Here is a 23,107-nt window from a genome sequence, read left to right as displayed (position 1 = left end):
TTTGAGACAGGGAAAAATGGAAAAAGAAAGCTAGAGTGAGCTACATGTATCTAACCATGTAGACATGACAGAGTGTACCACGCCTCCATCACACACACATTCACACACATGCACACGGAGAGGAAAGAGAGAAAGTGACTAGGTCAGCAGAGATGCCGCCAAACACAGTTACGTAAAAAGCAGAGAAAAGGAGTTCAGAGAACACTCTCTTCTGACTTAAGAGCCCAATTCACAGTTCAAGGGTGGCTGCCAGGCTACCAAGAAAAAGAGGAAATATGGTGAGTACTTACTTACCTCAAAGAAAAATTAAAACAAAACCAGGTCATGGGTCTAATTTTGTGAAGAAAGTATTTCACTGCAACAGTTATGAGGAAAATCAAGGTAATATAAAGATCAGAAAAAGAATTCTGTGAGCTCATAAACACTGCTAAGTGCTCTAGAATTTCCCTTTACTTATGAATACAAAGTACTCAATGTGAATTCTTGAACATGGATGAAATAATCTTTGGATAAGTGTAATATCCTAAGAGCTATGAGGATTACATTGATATCAAAGCTGATAACTGGCAGGTACTACCAACATGCAAAAATTGTTAAATATTTAAATCACAAATGCCTAATCCTCCTAAGTGCATTTCTACCCTGGTTCCTGACTTGCCCGTCAACTAGCAGCTCAAATATTATCACCAAGGGCCCTATAGTCAATGACCTTTCTGATTCGTCTATGCCCTTTGTCAACCCAAATCCTCATGCTTTTTAACTTAATAAAAAAGGTTTTGGGTTCCCTGTCAACTCAGGACTTAGGAAAGCCAGTGTTTACCTCATATGCATGATTTCTTCTCTGACCTTCCAAGGAGTTTTTAGAAAGAGAATGAGGCTGACAGGCAGTCATGAAGACCAGTCCAAACACCAGCCCAGTCGTGCACACTCCAGCTACTCAATAAACTCACAGAAGAAAGAAAGGAGGCCCTGGGGGACAGTGAGTCTGGTGGTAGTAGATTGTGAGCCAGACCAGAGATGCCCAGTGAGGATCCCCATTTTGCGATCCTTGCTGAATTTAATTGCCATCTACTTGTGCATCTTTCTTGAAATCCACACAAGCCCTCCTATCTGGGATATTGGCAATATTATCATTATTAATAAAAATAGAAGGCTAACCTTCACAAGTGTCTTCATTATGTGTCCAAGACATTCTAAACACACACATGCATACATAGGCACGTGCACACACACACACACACATAATTTGAGCACTAATGGCATTATCATTTCAATCATTTAGATTTAAGAAAAATAGACAGCATAGAATTTACTCAAAATACTGAGTGGTAGAAGCAGGATTAAACCCAAACAGCCCAAGAGCTGAGGTCATTTATTTACCATGTAAACTGCTCTCAATGGCCTACAGTCTCCATTTACCTAAATAGATATTACAGGTATCCCGTGAACTGTCCCCAAACTCAAATTTGGGAAATGCTAAGCTACACATATTTCATTTTTTAAATACAGGCCTCCTTGAGTATTTTAAAAATATTTTAGCAAAATAACATGTATTGTGGTTATAACTCAGATAATTCAAAAGATATTGTTCTTAAACTGCTTAAAATAGTCTTAATAAAATTCTCCCCTATTCCCAATCCTGCATTTCAATTTCTGCTTTCTTGTTTTTTGCTTTTACTTTTTCATTTCAGCTGGTGGTTGACACTAATGGCCCTAATATTAGAATAATGACTTTAATTATGTCTCCATAATAGGTGATTAGCACTATTTCTTGATTTATATGCTTTGGAAGACAATTATGAGCTCTAAAGAACAAGAATTTAGTTTATTTATAACCTTTCCCTCTACTTCAGTTGATATTTACATTTTAGATCTTCTTTTGCATATCTTTTACTTTTAAATAATACCTCTAGATTATAGTTATCTATCACCTTGAGTCTTTGCACCCCACCTTATCTTCCACCATCCATACTCAATTTCCTCCCTCTAACCCTGCCTGAGACATGCAGCTTTGCTTTTATATCACTAAGGCTAATATATTTATAGTCTTTTCTGCAACCTCAACCTAGGGCTTTCTGTTTGATTACTATTGGAAAATCAAATGATGTTATCCCATGATATTATGTGAGACTCAATTTCTGGCATATGAACCACAGATATTAAAAAGTCATTTCCTGTTCAGTTGCATATTCTTTCAGGAAGTAAACAATGTTCCAAGACCTCCATCTACAGTACCTGTAACTTTCAGCTTTTCAGCCCCAATGGTAATCTCATCTTCATCTGCAGAAAACAGCACCCTGCCATCTTCACTCGCTCTCACTTCAAATCTTTTACACTGAGCTTCCACAGCATCAGCTCCTATGGTCAGAGGAAAGGTTTAAAAATGAATCTTGTATCCAAGAAACCATAAACATGTATTTTTTTTTTTAGAAAAAGAAGAGAAATACATACATTATTTAATCTCTACAGTATGTTTTATACCTAAATTAGTATTTTAAAATTACCATCCTTTCAGGATTCTAATTTGGTAGAATATTGCTGGGCCAGGATGGTCGGGTACATATTTGACATCTACATCCCTGACATAGGCCTGACAACGTCTGTGGGTTTAGCCAGCTGGGAAATCTTTGCATGTACACAAGGAGAGACGATGTTTGCTCTGTTCTTTGTGGCTGCCTGCAGACTTGGCATTTTACTTGGCATGTGCTAGATGCTTCATAGGCACTTGTGGACAGAAGGACTCTCATTTTTCTCTTTGCAAGTAGACAATAGTGTCTATACTTGCTATAGTGCAGGGAAATTGTGAACCTTTAGTTATTCAACATTTCATAGATGCTAATATTGATATTTGTTCACTCTTTATTACTACCTAATCTGAGGAGATCAGCCCTGGGATTTCTTTGGAAGGAATGATGTTAAAGCTGAAACTCCAGTACTTTGGCCACCTCATGTGAAGAGTTGACTCATTGGAAAAGACTCTGATGCTGGGAGGGATTGGGGGCAGGAGGAGAAGGGGACGACAGAGGATGAGATGGCTGGATGGCATCACTGACTCGATGGACATGAGTCAGAGTGAACTCCGGGAGTTGGTGATGGATAGGGAGGCCTGGCATGCTGCGATTCATGGGGTTGCAAAGAGTCAGACAGGACTGAGCGACTGAACTAAACTGAATATGAATCCATTTTAGATTCAATATTGTAAATGTATGTGTGTATCACATACATACACACACATATATATAGCATATATATATTTAATGTTCTCCAATGTATCGTCTAATCAATAATTTTCATTATTAAAATTTAATATTAAATAAATATAATTGTATCATGTAATGGAAAATCTGTTTTCAATTTATTGGACCATTTGGCATATTAATCCACCCACAATCCACAAAGCCAGCTCCCATATTTAAAAAAAAAACAACACATAATTAATTTGAGAGCATGGCTTCAGCAAGACAATCAAATTGGTCAGGGAGTAGGCAATTGCTATTTCCACAACAGTAATTTATTTCTTTTGGCATATGCATTTGGCATATGCATCTATATCTTCGTCTTTTGTTAAGAACTGGACCATCCCTCCTCTGCTGTCTACAGCAGAAACTCTTGTCAGATACAATGTGGTCCACTCAGGGCCCCGGGCATAGCACACTTTGTGCCTATTTTCATTTCTCTGTACCTATGCTATGGGCTGAATGTGGATTCTCCAAATTCATATCTGGATATCCTAACTCATAATGTGATGGTGTTAGGACATGGGATCTTTGGAAGGTAATTAGGTCATGTGAATGGAGCCCTCATGTGTGAGGGCTGGTGCCCTTATCAAAAGACACAAGTGAGCTTGCTTTCTCCCTGCATGTAATCGACTACGTGAAGACACGAGGAGAAGTGGGCTGTCTGCAAGTCAGGAAGCAGCCCCTCACCAGACACTGGGTTTGTTGTCACTTTAATCTTGGACTTCCCTCCAGAACGGTGAGAAATAAAATTCTGTTGTTCAAGCCACCCACTGTATGGTGTTTTGTTACAGCAGTCTGAATGGACTAAGACGATCAACTATCGTGTTTTGTTAGCTATATGACCCCCAGGAATTCAAAACATGAGGTTATATTTGTACTTCAAAATACCCTCCAAATTTAAAATTATCTCTAGCTTCTAGTAGGCATTTAGAACTTTCTTCCCCTTTCCTTGTCCTCAATCCCACCTCAGAACTACTCTCAATACCTGTCTGGGGGCTTTAGTAACTTACACCTCCCACCATCACAGCTTCTTAGGAGCCCTTAATTAAACGAAGGCATTAATTTACATACCCTGATAACATGTGGGATAATTTCTCTGAAAACAGAAAACTTTTCTCATATTCCGAAACTACTTACATGTTTTCAGGTCTACGAAGAAAGTGTGACAAACTCCAAGCAGAACAATGCTAAGTACTTAAAAACTGTGCTAACCATGCAAGCTATCAAGTTCAAAACAGCATGAACAGTATTTTAAAGTCTGTTTTTTATTTTTTTTTAAGCAAATAACTTTCCTTACAGGATTTAATGGTAATATTGGAGAAACTGTGGAACACCTTTTGTTCATGTTCAAAGTCTTTGCATTTGATCTTGTAAACATTATTTCAGCATCCTGTATTCAGTTGATTGTTTTTTTTTTTTTTTCCTAATCATGGTCTAACTTCCCTGTATTGAGCTTTTAATCTTTGAACCATAATAACTCAAATGGATGATGTTCAAAAAGTCATGCTCGAGGCCAGAAGTGCTGATAAAAGTGATTTCTGGGTTTTGAGGCTTCTGTGTTTCAATCTATCTTCTGGGCACTGAAGCATGCATTAAATATGAACTGCCTAAAGATATTACAGATACTGTACACATAAAACCTTGCTTCCTGCAAATATATTTAATTACTGGGTAAATTGATCCACAAAATATATCACTGACCTTAATGACATCGAAATGTAAGTTCACTGTGCTTATGTATACATATATCCACATATACTACAGACACACACACATACACACACACACACCGGGAAGACTTTTCTTGGCATAATACTTAATATTGTTATATTGGAGATATTTTATGAATTGAGTGTCTGGATATGGTGAAATGAGTTGATATCTTAATTCATTACATTTAAATAAGCACAAGAAAATAAGGAGATGAGCAAACATTCGTGCACCTGGAATAGAAGAGAGGCATCTAGGCCATAAATAAATGGAGGCAGACTCATCCAATTGACTAATAGATATACAAATTAATACATCAGACTACACTTTATTCAGCATATTAGTATAATTACATAAGGCAAAATTACAAGCAATTAGCAATGCGTTGACAGTAAGTAAATATTTTAAGTCCGAAAATAACTTTGAATATAGGGTGCTTCTATACATTGCTTTTATTCTCTGCAAATAGAAAGCAGTTAATATATGTAATTGGACACATACTGCATCGTTGTGAATGTTTATGTTTAAAGTTAATATATTAGGCTATATGAAACTGAATTTATTATATCCTTACATGCTTTGTGTTGTCATTCAGATAATTCAAAAGTCTACATCTCATATTCTCTAAGCTATGTCACCTTAGGATCCAGTTGTTCAGAGAGGCAGTGATACCCATTTTCATCTTATCTCAATCAAAGACGCTTTTAAAGATGCAGGAGAGCAACATATTTGAATGTCTCTGGGTAAAGAGCTCTGGTTCCTTAGCAGGTAGATCATGGGAGATGAGTTATCCAGGCAATTCTACATTTTATTAGTCATCTCAAAACAACAACTTGCTCACTAAAACATCCAGGCTTTTCTGAGAAGTTCATGTCAGCAACTTCAAAATCAAACAAGGAACAATGAGGCACAGAATAAGAAAGGATGGGGGTTGGTCAAGATGGCAGAGTGAGAGGAGGTGGAGCCCCTCTCCCCCCACCAACACATCAAAAACGTGTCTCCATGTGGAAAACTGCTCACTGAAAACTAACTGGAAACTGGCAGGAGGGCTGCTGTACAACCAAGCTCCAAGACAATTTACAGGTAATCAGGAAGCAAGGGAAGAAGGGTCATGTGATTTGGACCTGTGCTCCCTGGGGATGACTTAGAGGAAAGGAAGAATACAGGGGTGGACACACTGGGGAGCGAGAGGCAAGAGCCTCTGATTGGGCGCCTGGGTCCTGGGACCTGCTGTGGGGAAGACCAGCTGGTTAGAGGACCACTGAGGGAGAGAAGAGGGCTTTGGCAGGCCTGGACGCTGAGGGCAAGGGGTGTGCTCACTGGTTTGCCCTCAAGGAAAAGTCTGAAAGGGCAGAGAGGACTGCTCTAGAGCCTCCAGGTTTCTTGTGACAGCCTTGGCTTGTGACACAGACTGAGCCAAGAAAAGGCTCTGGCATCTTCTGAGCATCTTCTCATGTGCCTGTTGGTAATCTGTGTTGCTTCCCAAGTGGTTCTGGAGGTAAAGAACCTGCCTGCCATTGTAGGAAACGTGAGAGACCCAAGTTCTATCCCTGGGTTGGGAGATCCCTTGGAGGAGGGCATGGCAACTCCCTCCAGTATTCTTGCCTGGAGAATCCCATGGACAGAGGAGCCTGTTGGGCTACGTCCATAGGGTCACAAAGAGTCGAACACAACTGAAGCAAAGCAGCATGCATGTAATCTGCACACTGTTGGTGAAAATGTAAATTGGTGTAGCCACTGTGGAAAACAGTACAGAAGTTTCTCAAAAAACTAAGAAATCGAACTGCCACATGACTAAGCATTTCCATTTTCCACTGAAAGTCTTTTAGGTTGTTCCTGGGTACATATCCCCAAATCCCCAAAATACTAATTTGAAAAGATATGTTCACACCAATATTCATAGCAACGTTGTTTACAATTGTCAAGATACAGAACAACCTAAGTGTACACCAGTGAATGATCGGATGAAGAAGATATGGAATATTACTCAGCCATAAAATAATGAAATTCTGCCATTTGCAACAACATGAATGGACCTAGATGAGCTTCCCTGGTGGCTCAGATGGCAAAGAATCTGCCTACAGTGCAGGAGACCTGGGTTTGATACCTAGGTGGGAAGAATCCCCTGGAGAAGGGACTGGGTACTCATGGACCTATAAATTATTATGCATAGTGAAATAAGACAGAAAAAGACAAATACTGTATGATATCATTTACATGTGGAATCTAAAAAATAAAACAAAGGAATGCATGTCAGAAAATAGAAACAGACTCATAGATACAGAAAGCAAATTAGTGGTTACCAGAGGGAAGAGAGATATGAAGGCAAGATGGAGGTATGGGATTAAGAGATACAAACTATTATGCATGAAGTAGATAAGCAACAAGGATACACTGCACAGCACAGAGAATCATACCGCTACCTAGTAATAACCTTTAATGAAATAGAACTTGCAAAAATACTGAAACACTATGCTGTGCGCCTGAAACTAACATAATATTGTAAATTAGCTACACTTCAATTTTAAAAAGCACAAGAAAAGAAAATTGGCAGGAAAAAAAGAGGAAATACATAAGAAAAACAATAGGTGTCTTTAAAGGATTGAAGTGTTCAATATATATCCTAATATTTTCTCTAGTCCAATTAATATTCTGTATAGTTTCTTTAAAAGCAAACAAACAAAGCAACAACAGTGTTAATATCTTATTTCCCTCAGAGATGGCTCCACTGCCCTTTTTGAAATATTCATATTTCTGACAGTCATATTCAGTAGTAAAAGGCATGTTTTGCTGACAAGTAGAGCGGCTCCATTAATTTACCTACTGACTTGGCATTTTCTATGTTAAATCAGTCAAAGACATGAATTGGAAAATGTTCAATAGAAATCTCTAATGGGGCTCAAATAATATATTTCCATGGGGCCTCTTGGTACTATTTAGTACTGATTTAGAGAAAACAAGGCAAAAATCAAAATGGATATGTCTGATTATCTCTGGTGTGTTTTCTTCAAGCACAGCAGGATGAATTCTTTCTCCCTATATAACTCTAATTTTATATGTCTGTCAATATTTTCAAGGCCTTGATGAAGAACATTATTAAAAAATTCAAAATTCCCACAAGAAAAACTAAAACAAGATTCAATATAGTCAGCTACATTCATTGTTCTAAAATCGCTGATTTAGAATTATCATGGGTCAGGAAAATAACAAAATCAAGTTTGAAACAAAATAAGCTGCTTTCATGGAATATAAAAAAATGATAAGCCTGTTGTTTATTTTATATGTTTGTCATTAAAATCTTGCACATGGAAAAATGCACTCTGAGTGTGTTGGGGGGAAAAGAGGGGAAGCAGCAGCAAAAAGGAAAAGTCCTCACGGCCCAGCTGGGAAGCTTGTCTCAGAAGGGCTACTGAGCCCAGGACACCGGCAATTCTCATGTCATCTTGTCAGACATCAGTCTTTGTTTCTTTCTGCTGGCCTCCAGGAATTGCCTCTGCTTTGTAATTGGAGGAGCAGCCATTCTTCCACTAGCAACTAGGTAGGTATATGATCAAAGTTATATTCACCTTTGTGTCTCTCCCTGGAACTCCCTACCATCCATTGACTAGACTGATGCCTTTTGACAACAATGCTTCAATTGAAGTGTGTTTCTAGGTTGAAATAAATCCCATGGCTCTTCACCCTTTGTACTTCTGAGTTTTTTTTCTTTTTTTTTTTTATCATTTCCTTGCTAATCGATACTATCCCTATGGTCATGTACTGTTGCTCACCATCTTCCTTTTCTAAGAAGTTATGAAAAACATACACATATAATAATTATATAAATAATGTTACTCATCACCCTGTTGAAGAACTATCTACTATTTCCAAAATAGGGGAAGCTTTCGCTGTAACTTTTCCTTCATCACCTGTCCTTTCATCCTCAGTGAGCACCAGATGTCAACACTGTCTGGAAAAGGGTTTTTATCACTCCTGTTTTTTAACCTTTTGTGTCCTTCAAACATTTTTTCTTAGTTTTGCATGTTTTGCACAACACACACACGCACTCTGCTATATTATTTTATATTTTCTCACCGACTAGGTTATTTTTTGTCAATTTAGATTAGTGAAATTCATTATTTCCACACATGTAGCCCTGGTTTATTCATCTTCACCGCTATAGCTTATCATATGGATATATCACAAACTGGTGATCCATTTTCCACTGACAGTCTTTTAGGTTGTTTCTAGAATATCAGAATCAGTAACAGTGACTCTATAAACATTTTGTACATATCTCCTTTTACATGGGGGCATGAGTTTTCCAGGTTTTATATTTGGGTGTGGGATGGCTGGACAGTAGAGTGTACTTCAAATTTTACTAGATAGTAATTTTTTCCCAAACTGTTGTACTGATTTACATTCCCTACAGAGAAAGTATGAATGTTCCAGTAGTTCCACAACATTGCAAGCACTCAATGTTAAAAGACTCTAATTTTTACCAATCTAAGTGTTAAAAGGTATACCAATGTGGTTTCAATTTACAACTCTCTGATTACTGTTGAAGTAAACATCTTTTTTTGTGCCACTGCTCCTCAATCTTCTTTACTGACAATATATTCCCCATAGTGAGTCAATGGGTGCATGTGGGGGCCAACTCTCTCTCTAGAAGTGGTTCAGTTCTCATAGGGTATTATCCTCTCTGACCAAAGCAATTAATTCATACACATGCATGTAACTTAAATGCTCTCCTGACTTTTGGTCTAGGTTTTGAAAAAGAGGCACATTCTTCTTTTGAGATCAGACACTTAGCATGATGTAAACTTGAAGCTTTTAAGGCTAGCAATATTCTCAACATGGAGAACATCTGCCTGAGAATTCAGCCAGTCAGTGGAAAGGAGAAACATGGCAGAAAGAGAATAAAAGGGCAGAATGATACTTCTGAAATTATTGCTTAACTAGCGGGATCCAGAGATATATGGATCAAGCTCTAAACTTTCCATTTATATAAATCAATAAATTACTCATCCACCACATCCATGTTGAAAGGTTAACAAATTTTGTATTGGGTTTTCCCTTTTACTTTTTATTTTCTTCTTTAAGTTTCTATGCATTCTCTCTCTGTCATATTCATCTTTATTCAACAGAAATTTAAGAATTTTCCACCATTAAGCATTGCTGCATTTCTTCACAAAAATTCATCAGTGTATAATTAAAAGGAAAAACTATGCCCTGTATCTCTAAATTAAAAAGCATTAATAACATATCAAAAGTTATTTCAATTGATTCATCGTGAATACTTAACAATTGAAATTATTATAGATATAGAAACAGGATGTCAAAACAAAGCAACATTTGACAACACTAGAAGAAAAAATAACCAAATGCAGATTATTGATGGGAGATTAGAAGATATTTTTCTCAATAATGTAGAAAAAAAAGTAATAATAGTAATGAGAAAATTAATATTTTTTTTACCAAATTTGACATATTAGTCATGCATTGAATCTTTAAATATTTTGCCCCACTGCAATTGAATAATTTTTCCAGTTTTATTGAAATATAATTGTCATACTATATTACATAGCTATAAAGCTTTTAGCATAACATCTTGACTTACATACATTGGGGAATAATTGAATATTTAATTGATGATTTTATTTCAATCTACTCTGTCAAATACTTTAAAAAGTATATCATTACTCTTACTTAATGCAAATCTTAACAGATTACAGCATGAAAATTATAGAGATTTTTATCTGCCCACAGTACAATCTGTTTTAAATAGCAAATGCTAATTGACAATTCCCATATGTTTAGAAATTAAGAAATTCACATTAAAATGAGCAAGATGCAAATCTAATTTAAAGTAGAAAGTGTTTCAAACTAAACTATGATTATAATATTATTATTATTACTAACACTTGTAAAATGTGGTAAGTCAATACTTATAACAAAATGTCTAGCCTCAAATGGCTATATTGGAAGAGAAGTCTAAAAATTAATGATCAGACATCTATGTTGAGAAGTTAGAAAACAAAAGATAAATCCTCAAAATGTAAATGGAAAAAATAATGAGTAGATATTAATGAAATAGAATACAAACCTAAAATATACCAGGTCAATGAGGTCAAAAGCAGGTTTAATACAACTAATAACTGACTAATTAATGGTGAAATTAATTAATAAAAGACTTAAATGTAACCATATATATCAGTAATAAAAGGGACATTAATACAGATATTATAAATGTTCAAATGGTACAAATATTTTATAGCAACATTATACCCATAAATTTGCAAATTTGTTTGACTTGAAAACATGCCTGCAAAATATTACTTACCATATTGACTTAAGAATAAACAGAAAACCTGAGCACTTCTAGTATAATAAAGTATAGCATAAAATAATACAGAAGTTACAAAATAATTTTAAACCTTTATACATACACACATACACACATAAAGACATGCACAACACACACACACACACACACAGATTCTGGTCTGTACTATTCAGGAAAGAATTAATTTGAATAATGCATCTTTTAATAAGAACAGTATAATAGGAAATCAGAGAAGGCAATGGCACCCCACTCCAGTACTCTTGCCTGGGAAATCCCATGGACGGAGGAGCCTGGTAGGCTGCAGTCCATGGGGTCGCTAAGAGTTGGACACGACTGAGTGACTTCACTTTCACTCTTCACTTTCATGCATTGGAGGAGGAAATGGCAACCCACTCCAGTGTTCTTGCCTGGAGAATCCCAGGGACGGGGGAGCCTGATGGGCTGCTGTCTATGGGGTCGCACAGAGTCGGACATGACTGAAGCGACTTAGCAGCAGCAGCAGCACAATAGGAAATACTCCTCAACCAATTTCATTAAGCTAGTATAATTCTGACACAAAAACTTTATAGAGATATCACATGAAATACTACAGTATAATTTTACTTATAATCAAAAAGCCTAAGTAAAACATTAGCAGACTATGTTTACTCCAGGCATGTAAGAGTGATTTATATTGTACATTCAGTAAATGTATTTAACTATCTTTGAAGTTTTAAACAGAAAAGACAGGATTGGTTCATATAGGTTTAAAAATTGTTTGACAAAATTCAATACTCTTCATAAGAAAAGTGTAGTCACTCAATCATGTCTGACTCTGTGACCCCATGGACTGTAGCCTGCCGGGCTCCTCTGAGCATGGAATTCTCCAGGCAAGAATACTGGATTCCTACTCCCTCTCCAGGGGATCTTTCTGACCCAGGGATCAAATCTGGGTCTCCTGCGTTGCAGGCAGATTCTTTAACCTTTGCGCCACCAGGGAAGCCCCTTCATAAGAAAACCATCAACTAAACTTTGTTTCCTTTATCTGATAAAGGGATCCACAAAAAACTATTAAACACCTGACAGTTAATGAAGTTCTGAAAGCTTTCCTTACAACATAAGGAAGCAGAAATGATACTTACTATTAACAATTATATTCATCATTGTTCTAGAGATCATAATCAGTGAAATATAACTAGAAAATGATTTGGTAATTTTTTAGAATTGCAAAGATAGAAACAAAATGAGATTGTTCATTAGTGACATGTTTTCATCTATAGAAAATCCAAAGAATCCACAAAGAAATCCTTACAATCCGGAAATCAATGTATCAAGGTCTCTGAATTCAAGGTCAATATACAAATATCAATTCTACTTTAGAAAACAAAAGCTAAATGGTATTATGTATTAGCAGAATTAGAGAAAAACTGTCATCATTTTCATATAAGAATTTATTCAAAGACTAACAAAGAATCTATGGAAAAATAATTAAATGATTAAGAATTTAACAAACTGCTTAGATAGTCAAGAATGACTCTTGATTCCAGATTTTCAATCCAAGTGTAGTTTTGTATAGTCAAAAGTCTACAATTGTGACCTTGTGCACAATACAGTACAATGGTATTGTTGTGTATGCATGCATGCTCAGTTGCTTCAGTGTCTGACTCTTTGCCACCGCATGGACTGTAGCCTGCCCAGGCTCCTCTGTCCACGGGATTCTTCAGGCAAGAATAGTGGAGTGTACTGCCATGCCCTCCCTCAGGGGATCTTCAAGACACTTGGATCAAACACATGTCTCTTGTGTCTCCTGCATTGCAGGCAGATTCTTTACCCAGTGCCACCTAGATGATAATGGTTTCTTCCAATAACACTTCTATAATCTTATATATTATACACCCTTGTCCTGGACACAAGTTACACACTAAGAAGTGGTATTTAAACCATGTTTCTTTAGTCTTATATGATTCACAGTATTAATTATCAACAACTTAAAAGTATCGTTAAATATTCATTATATTTCAGATATTAGGTTAAATGCTGAGTATATGAAAATAAAGAACAGAAGTGTTTTGTATCCAAGGATATGATAGTATATTTGAATTACTAAACAATTATACAAGGCTGATAAACCAAAATCTATATTGATTGTCTGATTAGGCTTATCAGTGCTACTTCCTTACTAGAGGCAACACAATCAATCTATAGATACTCACAGGTACAGTTTTAAATAGTAGCTTTAAATAGCATAGTTTGTAAAGAAAAGACAAATATTTTAAAAAGAAAATATTTTTTCTTTAAAAACGTAATGTAACATAGACTTCATAGTCCCTGTGTATGCTTACTCTGTTAGATTTTAGTTCCGTTTACTTGATGACTGAACCTGGTTCTCCTGCATTGCAGGCAGATTTTTTTACCATATGATCCACAGGGAAGCCCTTGTTCCACCAGAGCAACATGGGCTTGATAAAAGTATTTTTATAACTTGAACCTACAGGAAAATTCATTAGAGCACAATGAGATTCAGTACTTTCTAAAATGGAGTACCCCACCCTAATGGTTGCTATGGCAACAAGAGTCTATCACTGCATGCATGAACTGATATTGACTAAGAGGAAGTAATTTTCTTTTTAATTAGGCTTTATAACATTTAAGTATCTTCTCAATCTATAATATCTAATCAATAGCTTAGTTGTATATCTGGACTACAAAATTTTTACACTTCAAATGATCAATCAATTCAGGTTCTCACTACTCACTCTAATTGATCTTATCAAGATTTGGAATAAACATTATTTTTCAAAATTTAATAGCCCGGAACCTCATCTTACAGGATCTCTCAGTAGCAGCTGATGCATTCAATATCTTTTTCCTTAAGAGCTTTTCTCACTAGACTTGATAAACCACACTCTTGGTATTGTTACTGGCTCACAGTCATACTTTTCCAGCCTGCATCCTTGCTTTCTTCTTTCCTTCCTATTCTCTAAACATTTACATGCTTCAGAGGTCAGACTGATCACTCTTGAACTGTATTCTGGGTGGAAAGTGTATAGAGAAAAAGAAAAAGAAAAAAGAATCAAGGAAATCCTCTCTATGTACTCCTCTTATTTCTTTTCTTTTTTTTAATTTTCTTTTATTTTTAAACTTTACATAATTGTATTAGTTTTGCCAAATTCGTTTCTGCATTCATCTTGGGTTTCTCATCCAGGATCATGGCTTTAAGTAACATGCATGTGTTGAATCCAAAATTTCTAACATATGCTCTAATATTTACCTGGAAATCTAAGTTTACATAAACAACTGTTTATAGATGGGGGCATTGAAATACAGTGCATCTTAATAAGAACTGATTTTTACACACTTGCCAAATGATTTTTTTCCTCAATACTCTCCTTTTCAGTGACTAGGACCACAATTTATCCCAATAGTTTAGCCCTCTACCTTTAAGGTTTATCTCAGTCCCACTTAACTTTTTTCCACTGTGCCATTTTTCCTTCTAAGCCCCTAACTGATACAGAACCCCAAAGAAAGAGGTAAATACACCGAAATATTTATTTTCATAAAGGAATGACAAAAGCACAGTTAGTGAATAAAGACTGAATTGTTTCGTTAACACAAAAAGTTCCGTTAACTCAGAAATAGCACTTCTCTAACCCATTGCTTTCTTCCAGCTTAATAAAATGGCAGTCTAATGAATTGTTTGAAAAAGGTAACAGGATTTTCAGATTAAAAAAAAAAAGAAATAATATTTCACTAAGATCTACTTTCCCCTACATCCATCTTTCTCATAACATTCTTACTTAGTCTCTAGAAAGTTTTCTTGGTATCCTAGATGTTTTAAAATATTCAAGAACAATTGTTAATAACTAAAACTCCCCTATGCTCAAGCTAAGTTTTTGGATATACTAGTAATGTTTAGGGATGAGGATATGACAAAATCATTTACTTAATTAAATATTTGTGTTATTTCTGATACTTTAGGTAGTTAACTGTGTTTCAGTAAAGATCACTTGAATTTGTTAAAAATAATTTGCAAAATGGATTTCTAAGTTTATGATTTCCTGATCTATTACTCAGTATGTATTCTTTTTTCATGCCCAGTGTCTCCCTTTCAAAATAGGTATTTAAAACAGTATGTGTTTCAGAGTCACCGAAAGTATCTTCCTACATTGTTATCATCCAAATGAAGCTTCTAATTCTTTTCAACATATTGTCATTCATTTTAATGTATTTTTAAAAAAACTCCAAGGAAATTTGCCAATTCAAAGCATTCTTTGTTATCAGATTATCCAGCTAAACATGAAAAAAAAGTCTTATAGCCACATGCGCAGCATATTTTAAATACTAGTCTGAATTTCCCTCTCCAGTATATACCCCCAATGTGTCTTTCCCTGGAAATAGCTTTTTGGTTTTCAGAGAATGTAAATAATCTGATGATGAAATTAAACAGAACGTTATTAGAATATCTGAAAAACTGGTATGACAAATTCTTTTGGCATCATTTATTACAGGCATATTAAAGAGTTGAAAGTACATTTCCAAAATGTTCACTCTGGATATTCCCATGTATCAGAATGCTTGTTAGGGTGTTTATTTTTCTGATACATGTTTGATATGTGGTCCACAGTTATAATGGAGATATGACGGTCTTGGGGATACAGGCTTCTTCTACTTTTCTCTCTGCCACTCTCAAACTACACTTTCATCTTGGAAACCAACATAGGTCCTGCTGGTCATTTTCTTTTTTCCTACAAGAATGTCAGCTACATTTTATTCAGGAAAGTTGTGTTTGTATGTCTCCTCCTTGACACAGTAAATCGTATAGAATTTAAGGACCATTTTCTATCAATTCCTTCACTGTGTGGTACAATTCTAGATCATGAATGATTGAATTAATGTTATAAATTCTGTAAAGAAGCAGCTTTCTGAATAGAACCTTGATGCAAGTGGTATTTTTTTAATTATTAAAATTACTTGATTTTTGCAATTCAAACTTCATTTCAACCAACATATAATGAGTCTCATTCTAGTGAGCAGCTAGAGAGAATAGAGGGTAGATCCAATTTTTAAAAAGACAGCATCTAAAATTGTACAAATCTCCTTATTTATATCTCATTGGCTAGAAATAAGACACATTTGGTTGTAAGGGAGACAAATAGTCTTGAACTGAATAGTCATATGCCCAGCTGAGACTTGAGATTGTATTACTAAAAGAGAATGAAAGAATAGTTATGGGCAAGAAGCAACTAACATTATTTATAACATCATTCAAGTGCTTTTCTTCAGAAATTAATCTTGATAATTTCTCAGACTTTGGAAAACTCTACAGTCAACATTTATATATCTTTTTCTTACTATTCTTTTGCTATGAATGTCTGGATTCTGTATCTAGTAGGATTTCTCATCCTAATTGTAGTTGTACTTTATCTAAAAGAATACTGAACCACTTGCCTATAAACAAAAAAGAGGAAGGCTAACAGAAGCAAAACCACTTAGATTTGAGTCATATGTATTTTGCAAACACAGTATTTTGTTAATACAAAATATGTATGACCTGCTGAAGAAATGCTATCAATCAATTACCCCTAAAAGCAAACCACATATGCAAGAAGGTACTTGCTATATTTCTTCTGAAAATTCTAACTGGGTGGAGCTTTATAGTCAAACAGAACATAGATAATAGTATTTTTCTTTAGCAAATTAGTAATACTATGTTTTTCAGTAAATTTTTTCATTTAAAGGAAAATAAATGATAAGTAAAAGAACACTGCTGTGTCTTGCTAATAGCGTCCTCTTTGATAATAACCATCAAATACCCTCATCCAATCTGAATTTCTTTCTTAATAACACATAATTTACATATTGTTAAACACTCTTCACTTTTTATAACTAAATATCTAATATTTCTTTTCAAAATATGCACATTTAAAAAAGTAATATCACATTCAGATGTGAAATGCTTTGCTACGTCCAAGCATTCTTTAATGAAAATTATCAGCAAACTACTATGAATAAATTCAATATGATATTTGAACTTTATTCCAGAATACTAAGCATATTTTAATATTTTATTTATTTTACTTGGTTCATTATTTCTTTTTCATCTTTACTAACTAGATCAGAATGAACTGATGTTAGTAGTTTCTCAATATTACCTTAATATCATTCTAGCATTATGTTTAGCTATGTAAGTCATAAACCACTATAAAGGAGAAAGGTAGACAGACTTCATGGAGTACACATTTGAATTTGGAATACAACTTTCAGTTTCAAAATTAAATTAGCATGTCAAGCAACCTGAAAAAATGTAATACAACATGAAGGAATTAAGGTGCATTCTGTAAAAGACTATATTCCCTACCTAGATAAAAATTATAAATACATTTTTACATATGTGTGTATGTTTGCATGTACTGAAAGAAATGATAATATTTTTAAATTGCCACAGTTAAATATATGATGAGATAGCTTTTTAAATACCTAATCTCCTCATGGAAAACTGTATTTTATAGGCAATCAAAAACTTTTCTCCTACATTATTGCCATAAATCAAATTTTATTTTTTGACAAGGTAGTGTATTTACATGATACAATAGTTAGAAGCATAAGGTACACAAAAGAAGTCTCATTTCTACTCCTCCCCTAGAAATCCTTTTTTACTATTTCCCCTAAGTGGAAAATTTCTGTGACTCCTTTTGAAACTTTCTTCTAATTTTTAACAAATAGAAACACAGATAATTATATCCCTCTTTCTTAAATCCCTTTTTCTTAAACAAAACACACTTTTCATAACATTTGTGTATTCCTTTGCCTATAACAATTGTAGTCCATTAAAAAATATTTTTTCAACTCATGACAATTAAAATGAATGAGGGGATATAATAATTCAAACACTCAAACTTCTCTAGTTTTGTCGTTTTTGACAAATGTTTATTTTACATTTGCATGGGGTTATACTGATAAGTTGTGACTGCTTAACTCTTATTCATCAACAACATATTTATCATTTTGTTGAATACATTGATGCCATATTAATTAAATTTTCACATGACACAGAAACTAGAGAAATAACTACATAACAAATCAGAATACCAAAAGATTTTGACAAGTTGTCATGATGGGATTGGATAATAGTTTTTTCAATAAATTTTGAGATAATATATTTTCTTGGGTACAAAGAGACATCCTTTGAAAAGTAACACAAAAACAGAATATGAGGAAGGAGAATTATCAACACATATGGGATAAAAGTGTTTTATCTGTTAGACAACTATGCCCAATGCATTTAAGGAGTAGCTATCATCAAAGACTGTATAAGTGGAAATGCAATGTTGATGAACAAGAAAATGATCAAGCTAAACTCTGGATTGACTGAATCATATTTGTCTGGATTATTGCATTTTACTATAGGCTTTCTATGATGGATGACTGTTGATGTGAATTAAAAATGTGACCAGAGTAAGAGCACCCCTGCTAGTGAAGAGATATAAAATTCAGTCAATATAATGAAATTACTATCAGAGGTCTAGTGGAATCTTAGTCTAACTGAATAAGAGTGTCATATAAAGAGAGGATAAATGTGCCACACATTTTGGTTATACATTCCTAGAGTATTCATTCATATTTTGAGCTCTAAGCTTTCAAAAGGATGTTAACATAGGTTGGCATGATAAGAAATAATCAAAATGCTATGTGTATATATATATATTTTTTTTTTTTTTTTCATGCTTCAGACCAAGATGGAATATCTGGGATTACATTTACCCTCTCATGCGAAATGACAACAAAAGGACAAAGTTCATGAAATTATAATTTTCAAGACACTGGACCTACAAAAATGATAAACAGTGATACCTAAGAGACAGAAACAAAGGAGATGAATCACACAATGACTGCATGTTACTGCTTCCGGCAGTTCCTGAACTGTGGGCAGAGAAGGGGAACCCAGGCAGAATCCAGTAGACTTCCTGAGCTGTGGAGATGGAACAGAGACTATGACAGGTAGTTTTTTAGGACAGAGCACCAAGGAGAAAAGAGATGCAAAGAGAAACGAACTTCAGAGATCTGCAGAGGATCCCTCTCCAATAGTCAGCAGATTACATATTAGTGCAAGTATGTGAGACAATTACCCCGGCCAGGGAAAGATAGAGGGTACAGAGTCTGGCATTCACAGAGGGCTGGGAATAGTAGCTGCCAGATTTGAAAATAACAAAATCAAAAACACACAAAACAAAAACCGTAATACATGGGGCATGGGTCTTGAGTCATGATGGGAAATGATTAGCCCTACAGCTAGCAAAGTCAGAGATCTTTTAAAGAAACATCAAATGCAGGACCCTGAAGGGAGAATCTGTTTTCAATTAACTTTACTACATCCAGGTTAAGGGGTTTGAGACTATTTATATGAATCAGAAAATACCCAGTACCAAAAGAAAAAAAAAATGCACTGTGCCTCACATCAAACACTGAAAGATTACTAGGCATGAAAAGAAGCAGAAAAACACAGCCCATAATGAGGATAATAGTTAATCAAATGTGACTGAGAACTGAAGAAAGATATTTAAATTATCAGAAAGGGACAATAAAACAACTATTATGATTGTATGCTCAATTGTTAGAGACACAGATTAAAAAAGACCCAAATCAAACTTCTGGTGATGAAGGCTAAAACGAATTGAAAAATACACTAAATGGGATTAGCAGCAGATTAAATATTCTAAAAGAAAAGTGAACCTGATCCATAATTAAATAGAGAAAATGGAATTCTTTAAAAAAATGAAAATACCATCAGTACTATTTGAAACAACTTCCTGTGAGTTTATATACTTCTAACTGGAGCCCCTGAGGAAGAAGAGAAGGTGTGCAGAGGACAGAAAAGTATTTGAAGATATAATAGATAGAACACCTCTCAATTTGATGGAAACTATAAACCCATATCTCAACAAACCCTAAGCACAAAAATACTGAGAAAATACTGCAAAGAAAACCATAGTCAAATTGCTCAAAACAAGTGATGGGGTGAAAATTATAAAAGTCATCATGGAAGACACTTTTTATACCCAGAGTGTCAAAGATCAGAAGGGCAGCAGATTCTTACTAGGAATAATTCAAGGGATAAGATGAAAATGGACATCTTTAAGGAGTCTTTGTTTCATGTCCCCGCCAAAAAAAGAACAACTTAAAATTCTTGTCTAGTGAAAGTATTTTTCAAATAAAGGGAAAAAAGAGGTAAAAAACTGAAGACTTTATTACCAGAAATACGTCCTGTGTTGCGGTTCAGTTGCTAAGTCATGTCCATCATGCCCAACCCTTTGTTACCCCATGAACTGCAGCACTCCAGTCTCCTCTGTCCTCCACTCTCTCCTGGAGTTTGCTCAACCTCATGTGCATGGAGTCAGTGATGCTATCTAACTATCTCAGCCTCTGTTACCCCCTTCTCCTCCTGCCCTCAATCTTTCCCAGCATCAGGGTCTTTTCCAATGAGTCAGTTCTTCACACCGGGTGGCCAAAACATTGGAGCTTCACCATCAGTCCTTCCAATGAATATTCAGAGTTGATTTCCTCTAGGATTAGCTGAGATTTCCCAGGCAAGAATATTGCAGTTGGTTGCTTTACTTCCTTTTCCAGGGGATCTTTCTGATCCAGGGATTCCTGACCCATGTCTCCTGCATTGCCCATGAACTCTTCACCAATGATCCACCAGGGAAATCCCATCAGTATTATAGGAAATGTTATAGGAAATTCTTAGAGGGAAGGAAAATAATATCAGATGGAAATAAGGATATATGCAGAAGGAAAGGGGGTAATGATAACTATACTGGCTCAGTAAGTATACTTCTCTAATTATTTAGACTGCTTAAAAGATAATTAAATAAAGAAAAATAATGACAGTACCTTGAGGAATTTATAAGTTAGATATCTAAAATCTATGACTACAGTATCCTAAAATTTGGGAGGGGAGAAATGAAGGTAAACTATTCTAAGGTCCTATTGAAGAGGTATGTTATCACTTGAAGGCAGCTGTTTTAAGTTAAAGATATGTATTATAAGCATTAAAGCAACCAGAAAAATAACAAAACAAATAACACAATAAGGAGACCAATAGGATCAGACAAAATACGTAACTAATCCGACAGAACACAAAAAAGCAATAAAAAGAAAACAAATAAGGCAACAAGTGGAAAACAGTGCAATGATAGACAATGTTAATTATGTCAACTGAATAGAAATAATTTAAGCACCAGTCAAAGGTAAAGACTGGCAGATTGAATAAAAAGTAAGACCTTACCTGTAAGGAATCCACTTTAGATAAAAAGATATAAAGAATTTAAAACTAAAAAAACGGGAAAAGATATGCCATGCTAACTCTAGTCAAATGAAAACAGTTGTTTCAATATCCAGTAAAATAAATTTTAAGGTAAAGTATATTACCAAGGATGAAGAAGGTCATTTTACAATGATAAAGAGGTCAGTTCACCAAGGTGGCAAAAAGAAAACTAAGGGTTTATACATTAATGACAGAGCTATAAAATACATAAAGGAAAAATTTATAAAACTGAAGCGAAATCAAAATTATAGTCAGAGATTTCAAGCCCCATATCAAACAATAAATATGATACGCAGTCCAAAAAATCAGCAAGGATATAGCAGAGTTAAGCAACAAAATCAAACTACTGAACCTAATTGTCATTAACAGAAAGCAAAACTTAAAAAAAAAAAAAAACAAACAGAATAAACTATTGATAGTTCCCCAAGTGTTCATGCAGTATTTTTCAAGATAGAAAATATTTTAGGCCTTAACACAGCCTCAGTTCAGCTCAGTTCAGTCACTAAGTCATGTCTGACTCTTTGAGAACCCATAGACTGCAGCACACCAGGCCTCCTTGTCCATCACCAACTCCCAGAGTTTATTCAAACTCATGTAACATCCTTGAGTCAGTGATGCCATCCAACCATCTCATCCTCTGTCCTCCCCTTCTCCTCCCGCCTTCAATCTTTCCCAGCATCAGGGTCTATTCCAACAAGTAGGTTCTTAGCATCAGGTGGCCAAAGTACTAGAGTTTCAGGTTCAGCATCAGTCCTGACAAAGAATATTCAGGACTGATCTCCTTTAGGTTGGACTGGTTGGATCTCCTTGCAGTCCAAGGGACTCTCCAGAGTCTTCTCCAGCATTACAGTTCAAAAGCATCAATTCTTTGGCGCTCAGCTTTCTTTATGGTCCAACTTTCATATCCATACATGACTACTGGAAAAACCATAGCTTTGACTAAATGGACGTTTGTTGGCAAAGTAATGTCTCTGCTTTTTAATATGCTGCCTAGATTGGCCATAACTTTTCTTTCAAGGAGCAAGCATCTTAATTTTATGGCTGCAGTCACCATCTGCAGTGATGTTGGAGTCCCCCAAAATAAAGTCTGTCACTGTTTCCATTGCTTCCCCATCTCTTTGCCATGAAGACAGTCTCAGTAACTGAAAAAGTTTGATGTCTTCCAAATTATGTTATGATAGAAATGTAATTAAATAAGAAATATGAATTATGAAAAAAAAAACTGAAAACCCCCAAATATTTTAAAACAATACAACTATATGAACCATCAGTCAAAGAGGAAATCAAAGCAGAATACAGAAAGTATTTAGAAATGAATGAAAATGAAAACAAATTATATGTGCTGGATTAAGCCTAAAGTTGAGTTTAAGTGTAAATTTATAACACTGAGAATATGTACAAGAAAAGTGGAAAAATCTAATATCCATGACCTCAGTTTTCATCTCAAAAACTAGAAAGAGAGCAAATTAAATCTAAAGTAGCAAAAAGTAAAGCAGAGATCAAAGTAGAAATCAGTGAAATGGAAAAAGA

At 35.1% G+C, this 23,107-nt stretch overlaps 1 protein-coding gene across 1 annotated transcript in view; it reads right to left on the bottom strand.

Annotated features, from left to right (window-relative positions):
- SGCZ (sarcoglycan zeta) overlaps window positions 1-23,107 on the bottom strand; it is a 404,913-nt gene that overhangs the window by 54,482 nt on the left and 327,324 nt on the right. The window contains exon 4 of the mRNA XM_086380721.1: window positions 2,236-2,358. Within this exon, the coding sequence (XP_086236847.1) occupies window positions 2,236-2,358 (123 nt within the window). The remainder of the gene's footprint in view (window positions 1-2,235; window positions 2,359-23,107) is intronic.

Source organism: Bos grunniens, chromosome 27 (genome assembly GCF_055505025.1).
Source record: "Bos grunniens cultivar Pamir isolate PY7600 chromosome 27, Bosgru_T2T1.0, whole genome shotgun sequence".
Lineage (NCBI taxonomy): Eukaryota > Metazoa > Chordata > Mammalia > Artiodactyla > Bovidae > Bos > Bos grunniens.
The sequence above is the reverse complement of the archived record's forward strand: the minus strand, read 5'-3'. Positions and strand labels throughout refer to the sequence as shown.